This window comes from Merops nubicus, unplaced genomic scaffold, assembly GCF_000691845.1.
Source record: "Merops nubicus isolate BGI_N331 unplaced genomic scaffold, ASM69184v1 scaffold17281, whole genome shotgun sequence".
Classification (NCBI taxonomy): Eukaryota; Metazoa; Chordata; class Aves; order Coraciiformes; family Meropidae; genus Merops; species Merops nubicus.
In genome coordinates, this window is record NW_008590429.1 from 1 (window position 1) to 19,382 (window position 19,382).

Consider the following 19,382-nt stretch of genomic DNA (forward strand, 5'->3'; position numbering starts at 1 on the left):
TCCTGTTTTACAAGTGCTTCACTACTTGTAAGATTTTTGGCAGAAGTCATTCCATTGTATCCTAGTCCCTGAAACTCTTAAGATAAAGGCTATTCTTTTTAATAATTGCACAAATATGTTTAAGTATGGAGGAGAAAGGCTTGCTTAGAATTCTAAAATGTTGAATACTAACAAAATCTTAACTTCTTTCCTTTACAAACAGAGCTCAGCTGTGCCTCGAGCTTGGGCCTCAACAGACCATCTCTCCATAGTGTGGTAAGCTAATGGAAAAAAGTTAATTGAGTGACTGTACATCCCTCTGTTCTCTGCTGTTACCTCATACAGTAATTTAACTTCAGCATAATATTATTATGATGTCTCATCTGACTGCTTCTATTGACCTGGATATTTCCTTTCTAGATTTAATGTTACTTATTCTGTCTTCTAGGTGCAAAGAATTGATCCTGGCTACCATCAGAGCTTTTTTTGATCTCATAGATGAAAACACAAGGCAGGTTTGTATATGTGATCTCCTGTAAATTGCCTCAGTACTCTTCCTTCTGCTATCCTAGAATGCTTAATCAGGACAAATACCACCCTGTTATACAGAAAACTCCTTTTAGATTTTTCTAAGTCATACTATGAAAATAGTTTGTCTTGTATCAGTCAGTAACATGACCAACATTTCAGAAATAATTAGGTGTTAACTCAGTTTTTATTATTGACTGCCTTTTGCTTTATAGCTGGGTTGTGGAATGAACTTTGCTTCCATAAGGCAGCAGGTTTAGTTGACCTTGCACCAGGTTAAACAGGTCTTAGTAGCTGTGAATGTGACCTCTCAATATGTGTTTGAGTTGCCTTCTCTGACAAGTATAGGACAGACAAAAAACTGTGACAGTTTAACCTGGACATAATGCTTTCTGAACTTCCTTATGTGGTGTCATCATAGTGGCCAGCACCTGTTTGTGGTGTTCTTTTGAAAATAGCTCTTACCAAAATAGAATGCAAGTAAATTACTAGTGTATTTGTCTGCCTCCAGCTACCATTATTGTTTTTCTAAATAAATATCCTGCATCATACTTTTTGAAAATTGCTGGAGAAATCTCTTGTTATACTCTCTTCTTTCTGAAATGCTGTGCAGCAATAAATATGAGTTGCAGTTAAGGTCCAAGAGGTTGGAAATACATAAGACAGATCCCCAGAGGTAGAAGAGAAATCCTTCAAGGTGTTCATTTTGAGACTGGTGCACACTTAGTTTCTCAGATGCACTCAGTTTAACTTGATTTAGAGAGACATAAAGGAGGTACAGTTGTTCAGGAGCTGATGGGCAGTGTACTGGAGGGTAGAGCTTTTCAGAAATCACTTGTAATAGCCAAAATTTTTAAAAGCTGAATAGACAAAAATTAGTCCTGGAAAAAAAACCAAACCAAACCACCACCACCAACAAATAAAACCAACCCAAACCACAAGTGAATCCCAGTGTAGCTCTACAGCTTTTTGAGTAGTTGAACAAAAATTATTCCTGGAAAAAAAAAAATAAACCAAACCACCACCAAATAAAACCAACCCAAACCACAAGTGAATCCCAGTGTAGCTCTACAGCTTTTTGAATAGTTGAAATATTAAGACAAAATGTAGTAAGCTAGATTTGTGAACTCAGACTAGTAAATATAAATGTGAGAACTTTTCCTGAACTATGGCTTAAGTGTGTTATTTCAGGAAGAATACATGTGTGTCAATAAAGCAAGTTTAATAGAATGGTTGCCTCATGCTAAGAGTGGGCAAGGATATAAACCTAAATGTTTTAGTTGTGTTCTATAATGACTATCTGTATTGCAGTGATTCACTATTGATGGCACTTTATTTGTTCAGATTCTTGACTTTAGAATAGAATCAGTGTACCAGGTCTTCTAACAACCTCTACCTGGCTCTCATCCCCCAAACTGAATTGCTGTTATTGCTATCTGTGATCCTGTGATGACTGTAAATCACACAAATTGCTAAAATATACACTTTTTTTTAGATAACTGAGGATCCGAAGAAGAGAATGGCCGTATTGAACCACCACTTTGTGAGACACCCTGCAAAGATATTTGAGGAAAATCCTGAGGCTTTGACAGAACTCACAGGTGTGCAGCAGTTTTGTTTTGAACAAGATTCAGTGTTATTCCTTGGTTAATAGTTAATTGTCTCATGAACAAACTTCTGGAATACATTTTGTCCTTCTTCAATCATTGCTAACATTATATATGGGTTATAGACCTAAACTATCCAACTTCCCTGTGGTTTCAGCATTAAATAGATTAACTCTGCATGAAATTTTTTTTAATCTCAGAAGTTGAGAATAGCTGGATGTCACAAGTACAATGTAATCTATGCTTGCATCCCATGCTTGCAAGTGGGATAGTAAGTGAGTTGTAGAGCCATTGTGTTAGTTTTGTGCTATTCATGGAAATCCTGAATATTCAGATCTGCCTCATCAGTGACTTTATTTTTTTTCCTTAATGACACAGCAGGGTAAAATGGACTGTACAGTAATGGTTTCCTTGTAACTGCTGAGAATGCATAGTTAGAGGTGAGAAATTTTGACTGCATGGAGTTTTGGGAACTAAACAGAGCTTTTGCAGGGCACAGGTGTATTCCTTGCTTTGCTGAAGTGGGTTGAGTCACTTTATTTCTGGAATTTTCTTAATCTAAGTTATTCCAGAAACACAAAGGTAGCTGGAACTTTGGTGTCAGGTTTTGACCACCCTGGTATAAGAAGGTACTAAGACATTGGCAGGGATGGAGGTGAGTCTGGAGCAGAGGATCACCACGATGGGTAGCTCCTGGGGAACAGGGTGTGGGGGAGGGAGGCTGAGTGATCTGGGTTTTTCCACCCTGAAGAGACTGCTAAGGGGGATCCTGTTGCTGTCTTCAAATACCTAAAGAAAGACTGGAGAAAAAGTGAAGCTAGATTTTTGTCTCAGAAGTGCCCAGTGATAACACATTAGGCAGTAGAGTCCAGTTCCAACAAAAGAAATTCCAGTTACATATTAGGAAAAAGTACTTTACTGGGAAGGTGATCAAACACTGGAACTGGTACTCAAAGAGGTTGTGGAGTTGATTTTTGTTTGCTATTTTTTTTTTATGTGTTGGTTTTCAGCAATAAAGGAGGAATATGTTTAAATTGAGTTTCAGGTCTGTATCTTCCCATTTCTGGTGACTTTTTGACAGTTAGCTAAATTTCTGTGATGAACTTGTTACTCTAGTAACGTAAAAGAAAGACGTTTAACTTTCTTGCATGACAGTTTGCATTGTTTGTTATCTATTCATCTGTCTTACTCTTTTTTTTTTTTTTTCCCCTCAGATATCTTTAAATTGCTGCTGTTTGGTTGTACCTGTTACTCAGCTCATCGTTGACTTATACACGAGTTTCTGTATTAGTTTTCTTCAAAGGCTGACAGGATCACAGGCAGGGGCTGTTTCTAATGTTGCCTCAGCTTTAATCAGTCCACCCTGTAGTTACATTAGTATAATTCAGTTTCTTGGTTTTTTGCCTTGAGAGCTTTCTTTCAATATTTGTAGGGGTTTTATTTCACAGTTAATATGTATTGATTGGATCCTAGGGTTTTGCTGTTTCCTGTGTAACTGTTGATAGCTGTTGCATGTAGTTCTAACCTCCAGCAATCCTGAGTGTTGGTTAAAGCTTATAAATTTTATTTATAGATAAGAGATAAGACTTTGGCAATAAGCAAAATAAAAGATTTTGGAGATGAGGATAATAGTTCCTGCAGTGTGGCATATAAAAACATATTTATTTTTAGGAGCTTTCATGTGGATTACAGTCAAAGCCTCAAAATGGACTTACTCAGTTTACAATGTAAGTATAGTTTTTTTCCTCAATGTGTTTTTGTTTATTTTTTTTTTACTAATGACCATTTTTTTTTTTTCTTTTAAGGACTCTGATGGAAAATATTTCACATTTCCTCTTGCAAGCCACAGAAAATCATACAGCCATGTTTACTGTGAAAACAGTATGCTGGTGAGAAACTACTACTTCAATGTCTGGAGTTTGCTTATAAAGCTGTGGGGTTTTTTAATTGAGATTTGCTGCAGTTTTAGGACAGTTTAATGAACAGTTGTTGAAGTTGCTGACGTGTTACATTCACAGCCTAATACTTTGTGTTAGGTGTATGTGTCTTAGCATGTCACACTTAATGTTCAAGATTAAGATCCAAAATCTTTAGTGTCACCTGAACCTCAGATGTTTTATTTTTGCCTTTCTTATAGTTAGCCACAGATGACTTTGTCCTTTAATTTAATGCAGTTCTCTATTGATGGTTTTGAATGCAGAAGTTTCTGGTGCTGCCAGCATTCAGACATACTTCTAATTTGAGGAAGCTGTTTATAGATTTGCTTTCCCATAATAAAGTCTAAGTGAGCCTGAAAGGCTACAGAGATCTTCGGGGAAGCGAATGGAAGCCAGATGAGACAAGAGCACCTCCTCAGCTCTCTCCCTGCTGAGAGGAGGGTGATAATGTGCATTTCTGCTATTTTTAGCTCAAGACACGTAAATTCAGCCAGACAGTTTATTGAAACCCTTTAAAAATATTTTTTAAAGGAATGAATGTAATCTCTTGGCAAACTGGAGATGGAGAAATATGCTTTTCAGAGTTACGTGCTTTAGTGGCAAGAAAATTGAGATGCTTTTCTGTTCCATCCTGCTTGCTCCTGTTGCCACTCATCCCCTTTCCAAAGAGGTTCATACCACCATTGTGAAAAAAAGATTTTCAATTCTCAGTGCTTTTCTAATTGTTCTTCCAAGTAGCACCTTCAATATCTACATGTTTGTTGTGACGTTAGCTGTGCTTTAAAAGCATAACTTTTGCCTTTGTTGTAGTATCTTAGACAGGACTAGTACTGCTTGAGGAGAAGATGTTTTGATTCATAACTAGAAAAGGTGGCAAAAATAGAAGTTTATTTAAAATGGTTCCTAGAAACCCCCACCCTTCACTTTTATGCTTCATCCTTCTGTCTGTGTAATTGTAATTCCAAGATGATGATATCAGACTTTTAATGGAGGCTATCACTTGCTGTTAACAGAGAAGTCTGACTTGATTGTGAAATGAAGGGGAAAAAAAAGTTGGTGGATTTCTTTCATTATGAAAAATTGAGGAAATCTGAGAGACTTCTTATCAGTGTTGCTGCTTTTACACTTCAGCATTTGAAATCCTTATGAGAGTTTGGTCACTATAGTGAGAGCTGCTGCAGACACATTTAATGGAAAAGGAGCGAGATGAAGATGGAAGTCTGTTCCTCTTTTTAATAAGTTAATGACACCAATGTTCTGCTATCAGAATAGAACAATTGCTGACATCTGGTGTCCTGGAACAATTAGAATCTAGAAATTTTGGAGAAGATTATCATAATAAATTCTGGTATTGTTTGAAGTGAAGAATTGCTGTTTTGAGTATATCTATAAATGATGACACATAGGTAATATACTATTTTATGGTATTGACTTTACAGGACACAAGTAGCTGGATTTATGGCTGTATGAACAGTAATTCATCAATGTGGTGAGTATAAACAGTACTTGTTCTTTATTCAAGTGGTTCTTGTGAGACTACATTTGAATTTAAATCATATACAATATCCTCCTCCTTAGGAAGAGACTGGGAAGAAAATTAAGGAAAGTAAACAGGAAAGAAGAGGTTTAGTGATTATTTTAATCGGGTCATTACAGTAATTACAAAGTGGATTTAAAACACTGGCTTAGCTTACATTTGCAAAGTAATCTCCAAGTAATTTAATCTACCTTTCAAATTAGGGAAAGCTTCCAGGTGGAACTGAGCTAGCAAAGTATTTATCTGTTCTGGGATCTGTGATGTATAGCCACAGTCTTGCCTCCAGCTGATAGCCAGATGTTAACTTCTTGATCCCAGGAGAAGTTGGCTGTTAGTCCTTTGTATAACCTTCGACCAGCATCCAGTGCAGGTGAGCCTAGTTCAGGACTGCTACCTAAAACCTCCTCTGATAATAGTGGGTTTGCTGTGGGCTGTGTTCTGAGGTCATGTAACACTATTTAGAGAAACAGAATTATCCTGGTATTCTAAAAGTCATAACTTAGTGATTGACTGACTGTGCTGCAGTTCAGTGTCTTAACTTAGTATAGGTACACACAGTTTCAGAACTGCTGCAACCTCTTCAGCAGCTAACAATTTTTGGCTTGTATGGTAAGTTTTAGATGTTACCACAGGAAGTATTGCTACTTTATGATGCTTAAAAGATGCTAATAAAACTGTTAACTCAATGCCAATGTTGTTTTAGCTTCTTAGGTTTTCATTATGTATCTGAATTTGCATGGCTAGTAATGGCTGAATGTTTAGTGTATGACAAAGTTAGAGCTTGGCTTGTTTTTTTGCAAAATCAAGATTTACAGTATCTGAAATAAGTTTGATACATTACTACAGTAACTCCAGTAGATCCATACTTCTCAATTTAAAATGTGAATCCAGAGAGAAAGGGAGAAAAGCTGGCATGTTAATCCACTGTCATAACACAGAGCCTGCATAATGAATGTGTTCATCCTTCAACATGTATGAATTTTTACAGCCTGGAAGCTACTGATTTATCCTGGAGAGCTGAGTTACTTCCAACCACCAAGGCAAGTGTTGTACATACTTGCAGGAGGGAGGTGTGCTTTGTGGGGTAGTTGTGTTTCATGGAAGAAGGACTTCTCTTCTTTACAGCATTGGAACATACAGTTGTGTTCCAGAGAAAGGGATACAAGAGGTGGACATCTGGGAACTCACAAGGGGTGGGCTAAGGGTTATATTCAGTAATGGCTCCTCTTTTTATCTCTTTTTTTTTTTTCTTTTTTTAAGGTTGTAATACTGAAACTTCAGGACTACCTGTCTTTGTCCCACATTGTCATTCAGATACCACCCACAGCTGGCAATAAGGTAAAAAATAGAACTAAATAAAACACAGAAAGTGCTTGCTTAGTGTGTTCCTAGATTTGAGATGCTATGAGGAAGGAAAATGAAGTATGTTTAATATGTGCTGTTACTTTAGGAAACCATAGTCCTATACTCCAGTGTGGTTTGGAGGCAACTTAATCTGTAAGCACAGAAACAGATTAATTTGATAAAATGTCAAATGCAAGGCATGAATAGTACCTGAAACATACAAAGCAACAGTTCTCAAACCAGTTCTTAGAGTCCTTATTGGAGACTCTAAAGTTCTAAAGGTTCTTTTTGTTTAGGAAATTGTATTCAGTTTGGACAATTCATTCTCCTTTGCCAAAAAAAAAATGTACCTGAGAAAGAGGGGTGTGAACTGGTTTCCAGTCATTCTCAGCCATTTGAACAGCCTTCTGAAGGCTGTTGCAAATAGGTGAGAACTAGAGTAACCTGGAAGCTTAAAGTACCCAGACTTGTACTGCTGTGTGCAGGAACAAGCTACCTGTCAGCTCCTGTCAGTGGAGTGTGGAGAGGTGGCTTTTCAGTACTTGTGTCCTAGACTCTGCCTAAGCCAGTGAATAGAGTTTGGCAAGTGGCTTTATAGTCTTGTGCGTGGTTTAAATCTCTATTTAATATCCTGAATTGCAGTATACTTTAGGCTGTGAATTCTTCAAAGAGGATTCCAGAACAGTACAGCTTCCTGTAACACACCTTCTTTCATTTGGTAAGTAGAGCATATTACTTCTGGAAAAAAAATTGAAAACTAATATTACTAAAAGTTTGGATAATAAATTTGCCTAATAATTCCAATAGTCAGGAGGTTTTCTGGGGTTTGTTTTTATTAAAGTTAATACTGCTTTTAGTAACACACAAATAAGAAATGTGGGGGGTTTGACTAACAGATGTAGAAGCACACAAGTCTCTTGGAAAAAAAAATAAATCTGAAGATGTAATCAGTTCTCAATTAATTTTATCTAATATGTGAAAATAATACATTCTTCACAGGGTTTTCCTCAAGGAAAATTCTATTAAATTCAAGTGGCTTATTTTACAATGTACAACTCCAGCACTTCAACCAAGTAAGAATACTACTTATTTTTTTAAGGTAATAGAACCACCGTTTGGAGACTGTTATTGATTTTTTTTTTTTATTTTTTTTTAACATGCTAGATATATCAAGCTTTCAAAATTTATATAGAAAGCCACTGCCAGTCACTCAAAGGTAAATATAAGTCTCCTGAAGTATAAATTTATAAGACAGAGCTTGTTGCAAACTCTCAGGACTGAAGCTGGTGGGAACAAGTCCTGTCATGCAATGGGGTTTAGGCAATACTGTTGTCATCTGCTTCAATCTCAGCTAATATCTTGCACCTTCCAATTTCTGTAAAGAAGGATAGCTCAAAGAAAATATGGAATTAGTCCTCATATGTTTGTTTTTCTTACTTCCCAGCAAATGTAAGTTGAACTTGCATTATTGGATTCTGCATTATGTTGAAAGTGTTTCTCAAGAGTAGCACATTTCCTTAAGATTTTTAATTGCTAATTATGGGACTCCAATACCAGTGTTGAGCTACATAGACTTAAACAGAATGGGATGCTAAAGGACTCTGTTTCAAAAAAAAAAAGTGATGGATTTATTGAGGTTACAGCTTTTTATTGAAAACCAGAAGTTTTCTCTTAACTGTCCTGCCTTTAAACATTGATGTCTTGCTGTCTGGTTCTGTAACAACATGAGTTAAAGGCTATAGTTTTTATCCAGTGCTGAATAAAATGAATGATCTGTATTGCAATGTCTGTTGCAGGGTAACTGCAAGCTCAGGGATGCTGTGCAGTGATCTGTATGCCACCATTGGTTTACTTGTGGTTTAGTTTTTGGAGACAGTTGCCACATCTTGTTTTTGATTTTTCTATTCTTTAATTCTTTTCCATTTCAGAAAGAAAACCTAGTGTTTACAGACTTCATATTCCCTGGTCACATGAAGACTCAGTAACTGTAGTGAAGTAAGGACTTCAACAATTATACCTCTTGATAGGGTTTTGAGGAATGCCTGCATCCTGTTGTAGTATTTCTGATATTGTAGGACTTCTGCAGCCTTAAGTGTTTGGCTTCTGCATCTTTTCCTCATTTACCTTTCCTCTGGCCTGAAATTGTCAGCATAATCTTTGATCCTCTCATGAGTGGGGAACAGAGGCAGGCTTCTTCCTGTAAGCTGGGGTTTGTGTCATGCAGCAGCCCTAAATTGCCTCAGCTGCATAGTCCAGACAAAAATGATACATCTGGAGATGTGTCATTTGTGAATGGCAGTTGAACAACCTGACTTTATTTTAGATGGCTGGAAAATGTTCTTCCTTATTTATTGTAGAGGTCAAAGGATATCTGCCTAATTTTTTTTGTCCCTGTATTTTCTAACAGTGTAATACTTGTAGGAATGGGAAAGAATCTGTCCTTCCCATCCCAGCTGCTCAGCATTTTCATGCATTCTGTGAGGCAATGTGTACACTAATGCTGAACTTGCCTGGTCTGCAGTAGTGGCATGCCCCTTGATAGCTCAGAGGACAGCAGATTGAGAATGCAACATAGGTCTTTGTGATAGAATCAACAAATGCATCTTACCATGTCACTCAGCTTGTGGTGACACTTGCTGTCCTACATCTGCTTTACGTGCACGTGTTGGAGTTTAAGGCGTGGTTGGCATTTTGTGATTATAAGGACAACAATTACCAACTAATTTGCTGTTTCAGAGTTCCATCCCCTACTGAGATTTCTGCAAAACTGCATGTTGCTCAGCCTCAAAATGACAGCAGGGTTCCAGAGTTAAACATTTACTCGTCCTCAGACTGTCAGTATGAAGTGAGTAATACACATTTCTTTTCTAGCTAGTTTGCATTGCTGTATAATTTTTGCATAATTCAGTCTTTTAGAGCACATAGCTAATTAATCAAAATAAATACTAAGCAAATCTGAAGGTGGGCCATTTGTAAATCTAGTGCATGTTACAAGTGTTGTGCAGCAGCTTGGACTAATACTAAAAGTTGGGCTCTCATTTCTAAGAAAAACTTTGAAGCATGTTTCTAAAAAGCCAGTAGTAAGCTGTTGTACATTTTAGGTATGGTGCTGCTGTATTCTAATACTTAAACTGACTTCTTAAAAACAAAAGTATTTTGTGCTTGTGCTTACCATTGTATAAAATAATATTCTTTTTTTTTTTTTTAATCAAGGTAATTCTGAAGACATCACTTTTACAGGTTCTTGGGCAGGTAAGAAAACCTTCTAGTACTAGATTGATTTTTATGTCAGTAGCATCTATAGTTTTCCCTTCCTCTGTTCCCTACTATGGCACTTCAAGTTTCTTTTTGATGCCAAGAAGAACATGATTCACTGATCATTTAAAACCTTCTCACTTGGCAAGGCATCCCACCTGGACAGATGTCAGGTCTCATTTTTCAGAGGAGCAGAAAAGCACTCTGGCTCTAAAGGGCTCAAGTGAATGTTGAGCAACTGGCTCTGTGGTTAGGTGAATGAACGTCCGTAAGACTGTAGGTCACTTCCACTTTCTTCTGGGATGACTCAGTAGTGTTAAAACTTTAAAATACATATGGCATCGACTGAAAGTTAAGGAAAAAAGTCTAAGCAGATCCATATGTTCCTTTTCAACAGATTTTCTTCGTTTATCAGTAAAAATAGAGTAGCCATCTGCAGTTTTCTGCTTCTAAAAACTAATTAATTTGCGAGCACCTAAGTGTAGCACTGGAATATTACTGGCAAGCTTCTCTATTTGAATGTATGCATTTATATCAGGGATCTTTCATTTTGTTATAATTTTAGAAAAATTTATGTGCTATCTGAATACTAATCATGCCTTGGGACAGTAGAAACCAAATAAAACATACATGAAATTACTTCAAAAAAATTCTTACCCCAAATACAAGCAGGTTTTGCTTGGAAAGTGGCTTTTTGCTTTCAATTATTTGTTTTATTGAAACACCATTAACATGCTACTGTATTCTTCTATTAATTGTGTTGACTGGAAAAAGCATTCCTTTATAATTTGATCATTTATTAAAACATGTTTGATTAGCCATTTGTGAAAGATCTGAGTGTTTTCTGTATATAACATTAATTTCTGCTGGTGGTTATAAAATACTTATGCATCAAAGTGAGAAACTGTTTGTATCTGAAGAAAAATTTTCCAGTCATATTATCATATTGGCTTCATGGTAATATTTTTGCATGTGTTTATTTTAGTATGTTTTATAGATATAAATTAAGTTATCCTTATACCTTTGTCTTTCAGATAATAAGGTTCCATGCTGGTGCTCTTCCTGTCTATGTTGTTTCTAATATTCTTCTTACTTATGGAGGACAATTGAGCACACTGATGTCAACAGGTACCTTTCTAGGAAAAATATCATTGAACTTGTGCAAGTACTTGGATCTGTGCTCTTCAGCTTTGGTGTGTGTTTGTTGGTAGCTCTCCAGGGCTGTGTTGTAGCAGAATAGATGTTTTACTCTGCAGTCCCTTTCTTGTGAATAATTAGTGTCACACAATATTTTACACTTATTAGAAGTCTACTTAAAAATGCATGTAAAAGTAACTACAGATTCTTTCTGTTCTTGGTTCTAGGCCAGTGTTCAGACTTTTCCTCTGAACTAGTTAGGACGGCTAAACCCTACAAAGTAGAACCTCTTATAAGCATTGTTGTGTTTCTGCAGGGGTGAGTTTACATCACTTATTTGTTTACAGCAGTTTCCAAAACAGAAGCTTCAGTAAAACTATGGGTGGGGAGGAATATTATTTTATCTGTAGTCATTATGATCACCTGACTGTGATTTTGTTTGACAAGCTGCAGTAGCAGCAATAGTTGATATTTTATCTTACTGTAACAGTGATTTGAAGTGATAAGTAATACTGCTTTCATGTTTTTGGCAGGTTTAACTGGTTTAGAGAGATATGGGAATCACTGTCATTGCCAGAGGTGGATGCTGCTGTTCTGAGTAGTCAGGATGCATGGTTCCCCCTTGTGTCCCTGATTCTATTTCTTTTTGGGACAGGCATTGCCTATTGGAGTGGAGTAGTTTTCTCTACATCTCTGAGACTCTTCTCTTCAGTATGGTTAACTCTGATGAGGTAAAGCAACATTATGCTACATAATTATGCTCTTTTAGGTTGCTTTGACCCTGTCAATTTTTTGTTTGCTTCAGTGTGAATACTTAGGCAGATTAAAATCTGCTATCTAGTTCATACGTGGTTTTAGCCATCTGGGTTTGTAAGTGTTCAGTGCTAATCAAGTATGAGTGTTGCCTCCTATTCCTTATTCCCAAAAGGGAACATAAATGGCTTTTTTGTCTTCTTCACCAGCTGTTGTGAAGACTTTCAGCTTCTTTTTGAGGAAAGGTGGTTGGGGGAAAGAAAACAAGTGAACTATTCCCTTCTCAGGAGCTTAAAATATAAATGTCTAAGTTTAGTAAAGGGACTTGAAACATTGCAATCCATTCCTCTGTTCATGTTGGGTAAGCTGCATTAAAGAATGCAAACGGGTCTGTAAAACAAAAACTTCTTGGGTGTTTATTTCACCTTACAAGATGGACTAACTTTATAGATCTAAGAACACTGGAATAGCTTTGCCTGTAGAGATGAGTATTCAAATATGAAAGAGGAGTTTTAAAAAGCAAGGAAGACAAAAAGATTTTGAAAGAGGAAATTAGTAAATTGGGTAACATGCTTAGCTATCTTCATGGTTTGACTGCTCTCACACTGATAACCATCCTCCACTAGATTTGAGCCAACTCTCTGTCCTCAGAAAGTTGGTTGGGATGCTCTTTGTTCAGAAAAAAACATGTGAAATGAACTCTTCCTTTTTTCATTGCTAGCTTCTGGGCTTACTCTAACAAATAGTAGATGTCATGTCAGCTATTTCTTCTTTGCCATCTTGTTTATAAATTACAGTGTATACTCAGAAGTTTCAGTATTAGTTTTAAGTGATGAAGTGATAAACTTCTAAGTTTTGAAACTTCCATTAACAAAATTTTTGAGGGTTTTAGCATGATACATGCTCTTATTAAAGCTTTTTATTTCCTGCAGACCCTGAGAATGTCTTGGGCAGAAGCAGGAAAATAGAATTTTGTGTGCCTGCCTTTAAGTCAGCTGGTTCATTTTGAAATTCTAGTGCCTTACACAGATCCAGTGTGAAAAAAAAAAAAGAAAAAGAAAAATTTCTCTAAATCTCTCTGAAATATTGACTTGACCTTTGCTCAGTGTTTTGAAATGACCTGATATGGCCAACAGCAACAAATCTGTCACTAGCCATATGTGGAGTTCTCTGTTCTTGTCAACCAGCCTTTTTGTGGTTATTTTCAATATTTTTTGCAAAGGCTTTTAAAACTGTATTTTCCAAATAATGCTTTTTTCTGTTCTCAGTGTCTATTTTAATACCGGAATGTCCTGTGAATATCCAAGAAGTACAGACTTTTCCATCGTTCTGTTGCACTTTCTCCCCACCCTGGTCCCCTTGTTGTCACACCTTCTCAGATCATCCTTGTCATCTCAGATTCATAGTGATCAACTTGAATCCAGAAATTTAAAATAAGCTGTTCTGTGTGTCTCAGTCTGAGCAAACAGGAATTCCTGTCTGAGGAGGACATTTGTCACAGAATTAACCTCTTGGAGAATTCCTGTGTTATGTCGCTGTACCAGGAACACTGCAGTGCATTAACATTTGTAGTAGGAGTCACTCCCATGATGCAGCTGTGCAGTAACAATCATAAGAGCTTGGTGATTGATTTGGATCTACATTTAGCATTATCTAATGCTCTGTGTTCACCAGTGTATCCTTTATGTTCCCCAAATGAAGTAAAAATAGTACATCAGTCACGTTCTGGAAGGTTTAAGACTTTGTTTTTTAGTTCATTTGATAAGAAAGTTGGTTTGATTTTGTCTTGGGGTTGGATTTTTTCATTTGGGGTTGGTGTTTGCGTTTTTGTTTGGTTTGGGCTTTTTTTTGGCCAAGTAGAGAGATACCAATGGCACCATAATGTTGAAACTTGTCTAACTTTATTTTTCCTGTGCTTAATCAATATTCAGGAGCAATTTCTTCTTTTCAGTCATTCAGAAAACAGAATTATTCTTTGATCCTTGTAGTTTTGATGTTGTTACAAGAGTGTAACAGCAGTTTTGTCTTTTTTTAGACCTACAGGACTTGAGAAAGAGAACAAGTTGATTACAGCCAGGAGACTGTGCGGGGCGTTATCCCTCGCTTTGGTTAGCTGGACCACTTGTGGTGCATTTGCTGTAGTCATCATTTATCTTCAGTACTTGTTTAAGGTACTGAAAGGCTAAACCTTTTGAATTTATAACTGAATACAAAATTTTGTGTGCTTTGAATGAACCCCATGTTTAAAGCAAAAATGCAGATTACTGTTTTTCATACTTAAATTATTACTTGCATACTTGAAGTAGATCTTTTTGGAACTTCTCACTCTCACAATCTTGTAATCTTGGAATGACTTTATTCTTTTGATAAAGCATTTTCCAAAGAAATGTACAGTCCCATATGCCCACTACAATAATTTATATAGTTGTGATTTTTAACTTATGGATAAGTAATGTTATAAAATCCAAGGCTAACTCCCTTGATGAGAAACTTTAGGAAAGGGAGGACTTAAAATATTCTGTCAAATATTTCTTATCTCTAATGACTTCTCAAAAACCTTTATGGAGTAAAAGGAAGGAGGGGGGATATATTGTAGAATTAGGATAGTCTAACTGTATGTGTATATATAATCTGATTCCTTGGCTAGTGCCACAAAGATCCATATCTAGTCCCTACCATTCAGTTTCCATGGTCTTCCTTGCATCAGAGTATGTAACTTACCTGATTCATCCTATGGCTATGCAGCTGCTAAATCAGCCACCCTACCTAGCTCCTAGGGAAGTATTGGGAGTAGGGGCACAGAGAAGAGCAGCTGAGCAGTGGTCTGAAGTAGGTAGGTGGCAGCAGAAGGAATAGGTCCAGCTCTAACTGAGCTCCCCATGATAGAAGGTTACCTGGTGAGGGATTTTCTCATGCTGACATATTCCCCCTTCTGCAGTAAATCTCTGACATGGGACTTTCCACATGTGGCCTGTTTCAGGGTGTCTGCAGAAAGTGAAGCAGAAGTGAATTAGCAGGAGAAGATGAGGAATGTGCAGATTTTCCACTCTGTGGAAGGGGAGAAAGCAGAGCAGCATGTTTCCTCTCTGTGCTTGGAAATCATTCCTTGAAAGAGCATTTTGGGTGCTGTTGATAAAGTCAGAGGGAGTTTTCCACTGCAGAATTTGCAGTTCTTCCATTGGGGGCCTAGAATCATCTGCTTATAAAAAGGGTTGAAAAATAATTAACTACTTTTTCTCCTTGTATACTACAACTTTTGTCTGAAGGAACACTACTAAAAAAAAGCTGAACTGTCTTGCCTTACAGGTTATAAAACTACATGTGAATGTAAGAGCAGAACAAAACATGCTTAATGGGGTAAGTGTATTTCCTGCTTCTGTCAAAGCTGTAACCAAAAATTCTGGTAAACCTGTGCATTATGAACTGCTGTTTTCTTGCCTTGGCAGTTCTAGCTTGTGTGTGGTGACTGGATGGCTGTAGTTACTTACAAATGCAAGACATGAGTAGCCTGTTCCAAGCCATGACTATTGCATGCACTGTTCAAGATCACTGCAGTGTGAACTTGTCTGAAGTTCATTTAAGAAGAAAACATACAGAACAATAGTTTTGGTCTAAAATTTGGTATTTCATTATGTATGACTTACCTCAAGAACTAAATGTAACTTCGAGATCATAGTAAATACTACAGGTAAATATTTTTTTCCAGACAGGTAGTTTGTGGAGTTTAGGGAGTTTTTTTTTTTTTTTGTAATTTGGCCATGACAAATATGGTTTGGATAGATGGATATGGACTGAGACTGCAGTAAACTGGGAGCTGTTTAAAAAAGGCATGAAGAAGCATTGGGTTTCATGCAGTTTGGGCTTTGTTTTTTCGGTTACTTTAAGGTACAGGATCCAAGATGTCAGCATGTGTGGATACAAGCACATACTAACTACCTGCTCCTAAATGTAGTTAAAAAAGCCATCTGCCAGAAAAAGTTGTTGACAGCTTTCCTTGGGTTTGAGTGCTTTTTGCTTGTTTAGTTTTAAATCCTCTTTCTCTTTTTTTTCATCTCCATATATTTTTTTTTTTGTTTTGTGTTTAAAAAGGCATGAAGAAGCATTGGGCTTCATGCAGTTTGGGCTTTGTTTTTTTGGTTACTTATTGTTTTTTTGGTACAGGATCCAAGATGTAAGCATGTGTGGAGACAAGCATGTAATAACTACCTGCTCCTAAATGTAGTTAAAAAAGCCATCTGCCAGAAAAAAGTTGTTGACAGCTTTCCTTGGGTTTGAGTGCTTTTTGCTTGTTTAGTTTTAAATCCTCTTTCTCTTTTTTTTCATCTCCATATATTTTTTTTTTTGTTTTGTTTCATCTATGGGTTGGATTTTTTCCTGACATTTGAAGTTAGCATTTGCCAACACATAGTTTATCTTTTTTATTTATTCCTCCAGTTAATGTTTTACTCCCCTTTGCATTACCTCCTGTATCTTTTCCCATGAACTTGTGATTTTCACCTATGTGCTTTACTACTTTTATTATATTCTTCCTCCTTCCAAGAGCTCCATTTGTTATCACTGCATTAGTGTCAGGGTATCTCCACTCTCTTCTTTTCTTCCAAAGACACATAAACTACTAGTGTAGGAGAAATTTCTGGTTAAAGCTGGATGCTTTAAAATTGAACTGTTGGGCTTTACTTTTGATGGCTTTTTGAAGAGATGAATTGCAAATTTTCTTCTTAAATCAGAGCTCGTATGATAGTGCTGTGAACAGGTGGAGGGTTTTTTTTTTCCCCTCTTCCCCCAGCACGGGTTCTTAGAAGCCTGTGAATGTTGTTATGACTTTTGCCTTTTGCTTTCAGGATTCAGACTGCTCAAAAGAAACTTCACAAAACTCTAGCAGACACACAGTCAAAAACCAGAGTTCGATGGACAGTACCTCAAAAGCAACTCAGCCTCTTTCCAACAGTACAGCAACTGCTGAAGCTGTTAACAGTCTTAAGCTACATGTTACAATTCTCAACTTATTCACATGGATTGTGCTGCTCAACTTGCCATCTTTAATTTATTGGTTAAAGAATCTCAGGTAAATTCTTAAATTGCCAGTAAGGTGCAAGAAAAGAATATGAACCTTTGAAGAAAGTAAAAATTGCAAATGTTTGACTCTTTACATTATTAGCTACCTTATAGTATGAAACACTTCAGTTAATTATAATTTTTTTTTCTATGCAATCTGGCTTATGCCATGATATAAGTAGTTGAGTCAGTGATATGCTGAAGGAAATAATGATTCAGAAAGGCTTTGAAGTCAGGCTATGATACACATTTCATGTATGTTTTTTATCAGCACATGTTTGTTCCCAACCTGGATTTTATGTGGTAGCCTAGATTAGAAGTAATGTGCATTTTAAACCATTTTTTGTAGGTACAATGTTAGACTTGATCCAGATCCATGTAGATCTACAGCTATAATCCTCATATGCATTTTAGAAATTCTCATGAATTCAAGTACTTCTGAAGTGAAATCAAGGTACTGTAGCCTAATCCTCAATTTATTTTCCTGCTTCTTACTACTACTGTTTGTGGTAAAAATTTATGCTGCACAGACATGTAATTGTTCAGCCTATGTAGAGGTTCGTAAAATCATACGTTTAAATCTTTAAAACTAAGTAAAATGCATGTGAATTACCTGTAATTCATTTAAGTGGAGAAAATCAATATTTACCACATCACCTTAAATGAAGTTTTTGATATCTGAACAATCAGTTGCATAAAGACTTCTTTAACAGTGACTTTTTCATTCACAATTGATGGAATCCTTCCAAATGTTATAGAATCCAAATACATTTGGCAATTACAGTCAGAAAGTTACAAGGAAAAGCAATTTTAAACCTTTATAATTATGTTCTTGTAATTCCCCCTTATGGGCATACTTGTGCAAATCTAACATGATTTCTACTGGATTGCAAAGTTTTGAGTGCTTGGTTTTGCTGACAGAGCATTTCTTGTTCACATTTCAAATTAGTGCCTTGTGAAAGACCATGAGTAATAACCAATGTAGTTTATCCTCTTGACCTGTTAACTCAGATGATCTAAACCACAAATCTTTGTTACAGAGAGCTTATTTCTAAATTAATAGAAGAATAATCTTTGTTACAGAGAGCTTAAGAGCTTATTTCTAAATTAATAGAAGAACATTTTAAAATGACACCTTTATTAGTGTTTTTCAAGAATTGCTTTTGCTTATGCAGCAGTTTTTATTGCCAATTACACCATTTTTTTTTTTTTTTCTGTTTTGAAAAAACAAATCCTGGAAATCTATAAATTATTTTTCAAATGGACGTGAAATATGGTATTTGTGTACCTTTTTCCATGTATGGCTACAAAAATGGCAATTTTTTCTTTATATTCTTGCAGTAAACTCTTGAAGATGGCAGCCAAAGTTCCACTCCCTTTGTCTGTTGCAATGCTGGCCTTTGGACGAATGCATTTATACAAAGTACCACACTTTGCAACCTTTTCTCTTCTCCTACATGTGCTGTGTTGTTTTGTATAATGTTCATTCTGCATAGGAGGAACAGTGCAGCCTAGAAACTTACCACTGGAGATGGGGTGAATCTCAACAAAGAAATGCCTGGATTAACATCGTCACTAGTTTACATGGTGTGGGCAAGAAAGAGGACAGAACTGTGACATTCTCTGAAAAACCTGTGGTTCTGTTCATGTTGCTTAGACAGCTTTCCTGGTGTTTATTTCCTGACTGTGAGAATTCAGTGAGTTAACAATGTGTGTGTGTAAGCACATAAATTATGTTAGTGCAACATCTCAATACTCTGCCTTGTAGACACTTTGATACTTCACTGTACTTTGGTTAAACAGACTTTTTCTACTCACTATGCCATAGAGTGTGTGTGTCCTGAACCTGCAGCTCCTGCAGGTCTAAATTATGCTGGTTTAAACTCAATACATTTCAAGCACACTGTGACTATCACAAAAAACTACACAGCCAAGTATACTTTTAATCATTTTATGCTACGTTTAAAAGCTGCCACAGTTGTGTCTAGACAAACTAGAATGTACTGCTTATATAAAACTGTTATCTCTGTCAAGTCCTTTGTTCAATCAGTGCGAGTTGAACATTTGTGAGATTGTTGAAAGTCTTATACTTTTTACTTTTTTGTGAGAGTGAGAAAACAATATTCTGTGTAGCTTTCTATTCAGGAAGGATACCAGCAGATTCCTAAACAATTTGCTGTAATGTTGTTTTAAAACATTGCCAGTTTTCTCTGGAATTTTGTCAATTCTGAGATTACTCCTTGGATCTTG

The 19,382-nt window shown here is 36.5% G+C and overlaps 1 protein-coding gene across 1 annotated transcript; it reads left to right on the top strand.

Moving 5' to 3' along the window:
• Positions 1-6: 6 nt before the first annotated feature.
• Positions 7-18,612, top strand: PGAP1 (post-GPI attachment to proteins 1; the record flags this gene model as incomplete). The annotated part of the gene is made up of 22 exons (XM_008949943.1): positions 7-27; positions 203-255; positions 428-494; positions 2,003-2,108; positions 3,786-3,841; positions 3,920-4,003; positions 5,491-5,540; positions 6,577-6,628; positions 6,849-6,926; positions 7,575-7,650; positions 7,932-8,005; positions 8,097-8,148; positions 8,861-8,927; positions 9,669-9,777; positions 10,146-10,184; positions 11,222-11,315; positions 11,552-11,642; positions 11,858-12,055; positions 14,113-14,248; positions 16,919-17,142; positions 17,482-17,586; positions 18,474-18,612. Coding segments are annotated over 22 exons (1,971 nt in total), but the record flags the coding sequence as incomplete, so codon positions are not given.
• Between the last annotated feature and the right edge of the window lie 770 nt (positions 18,613-19,382).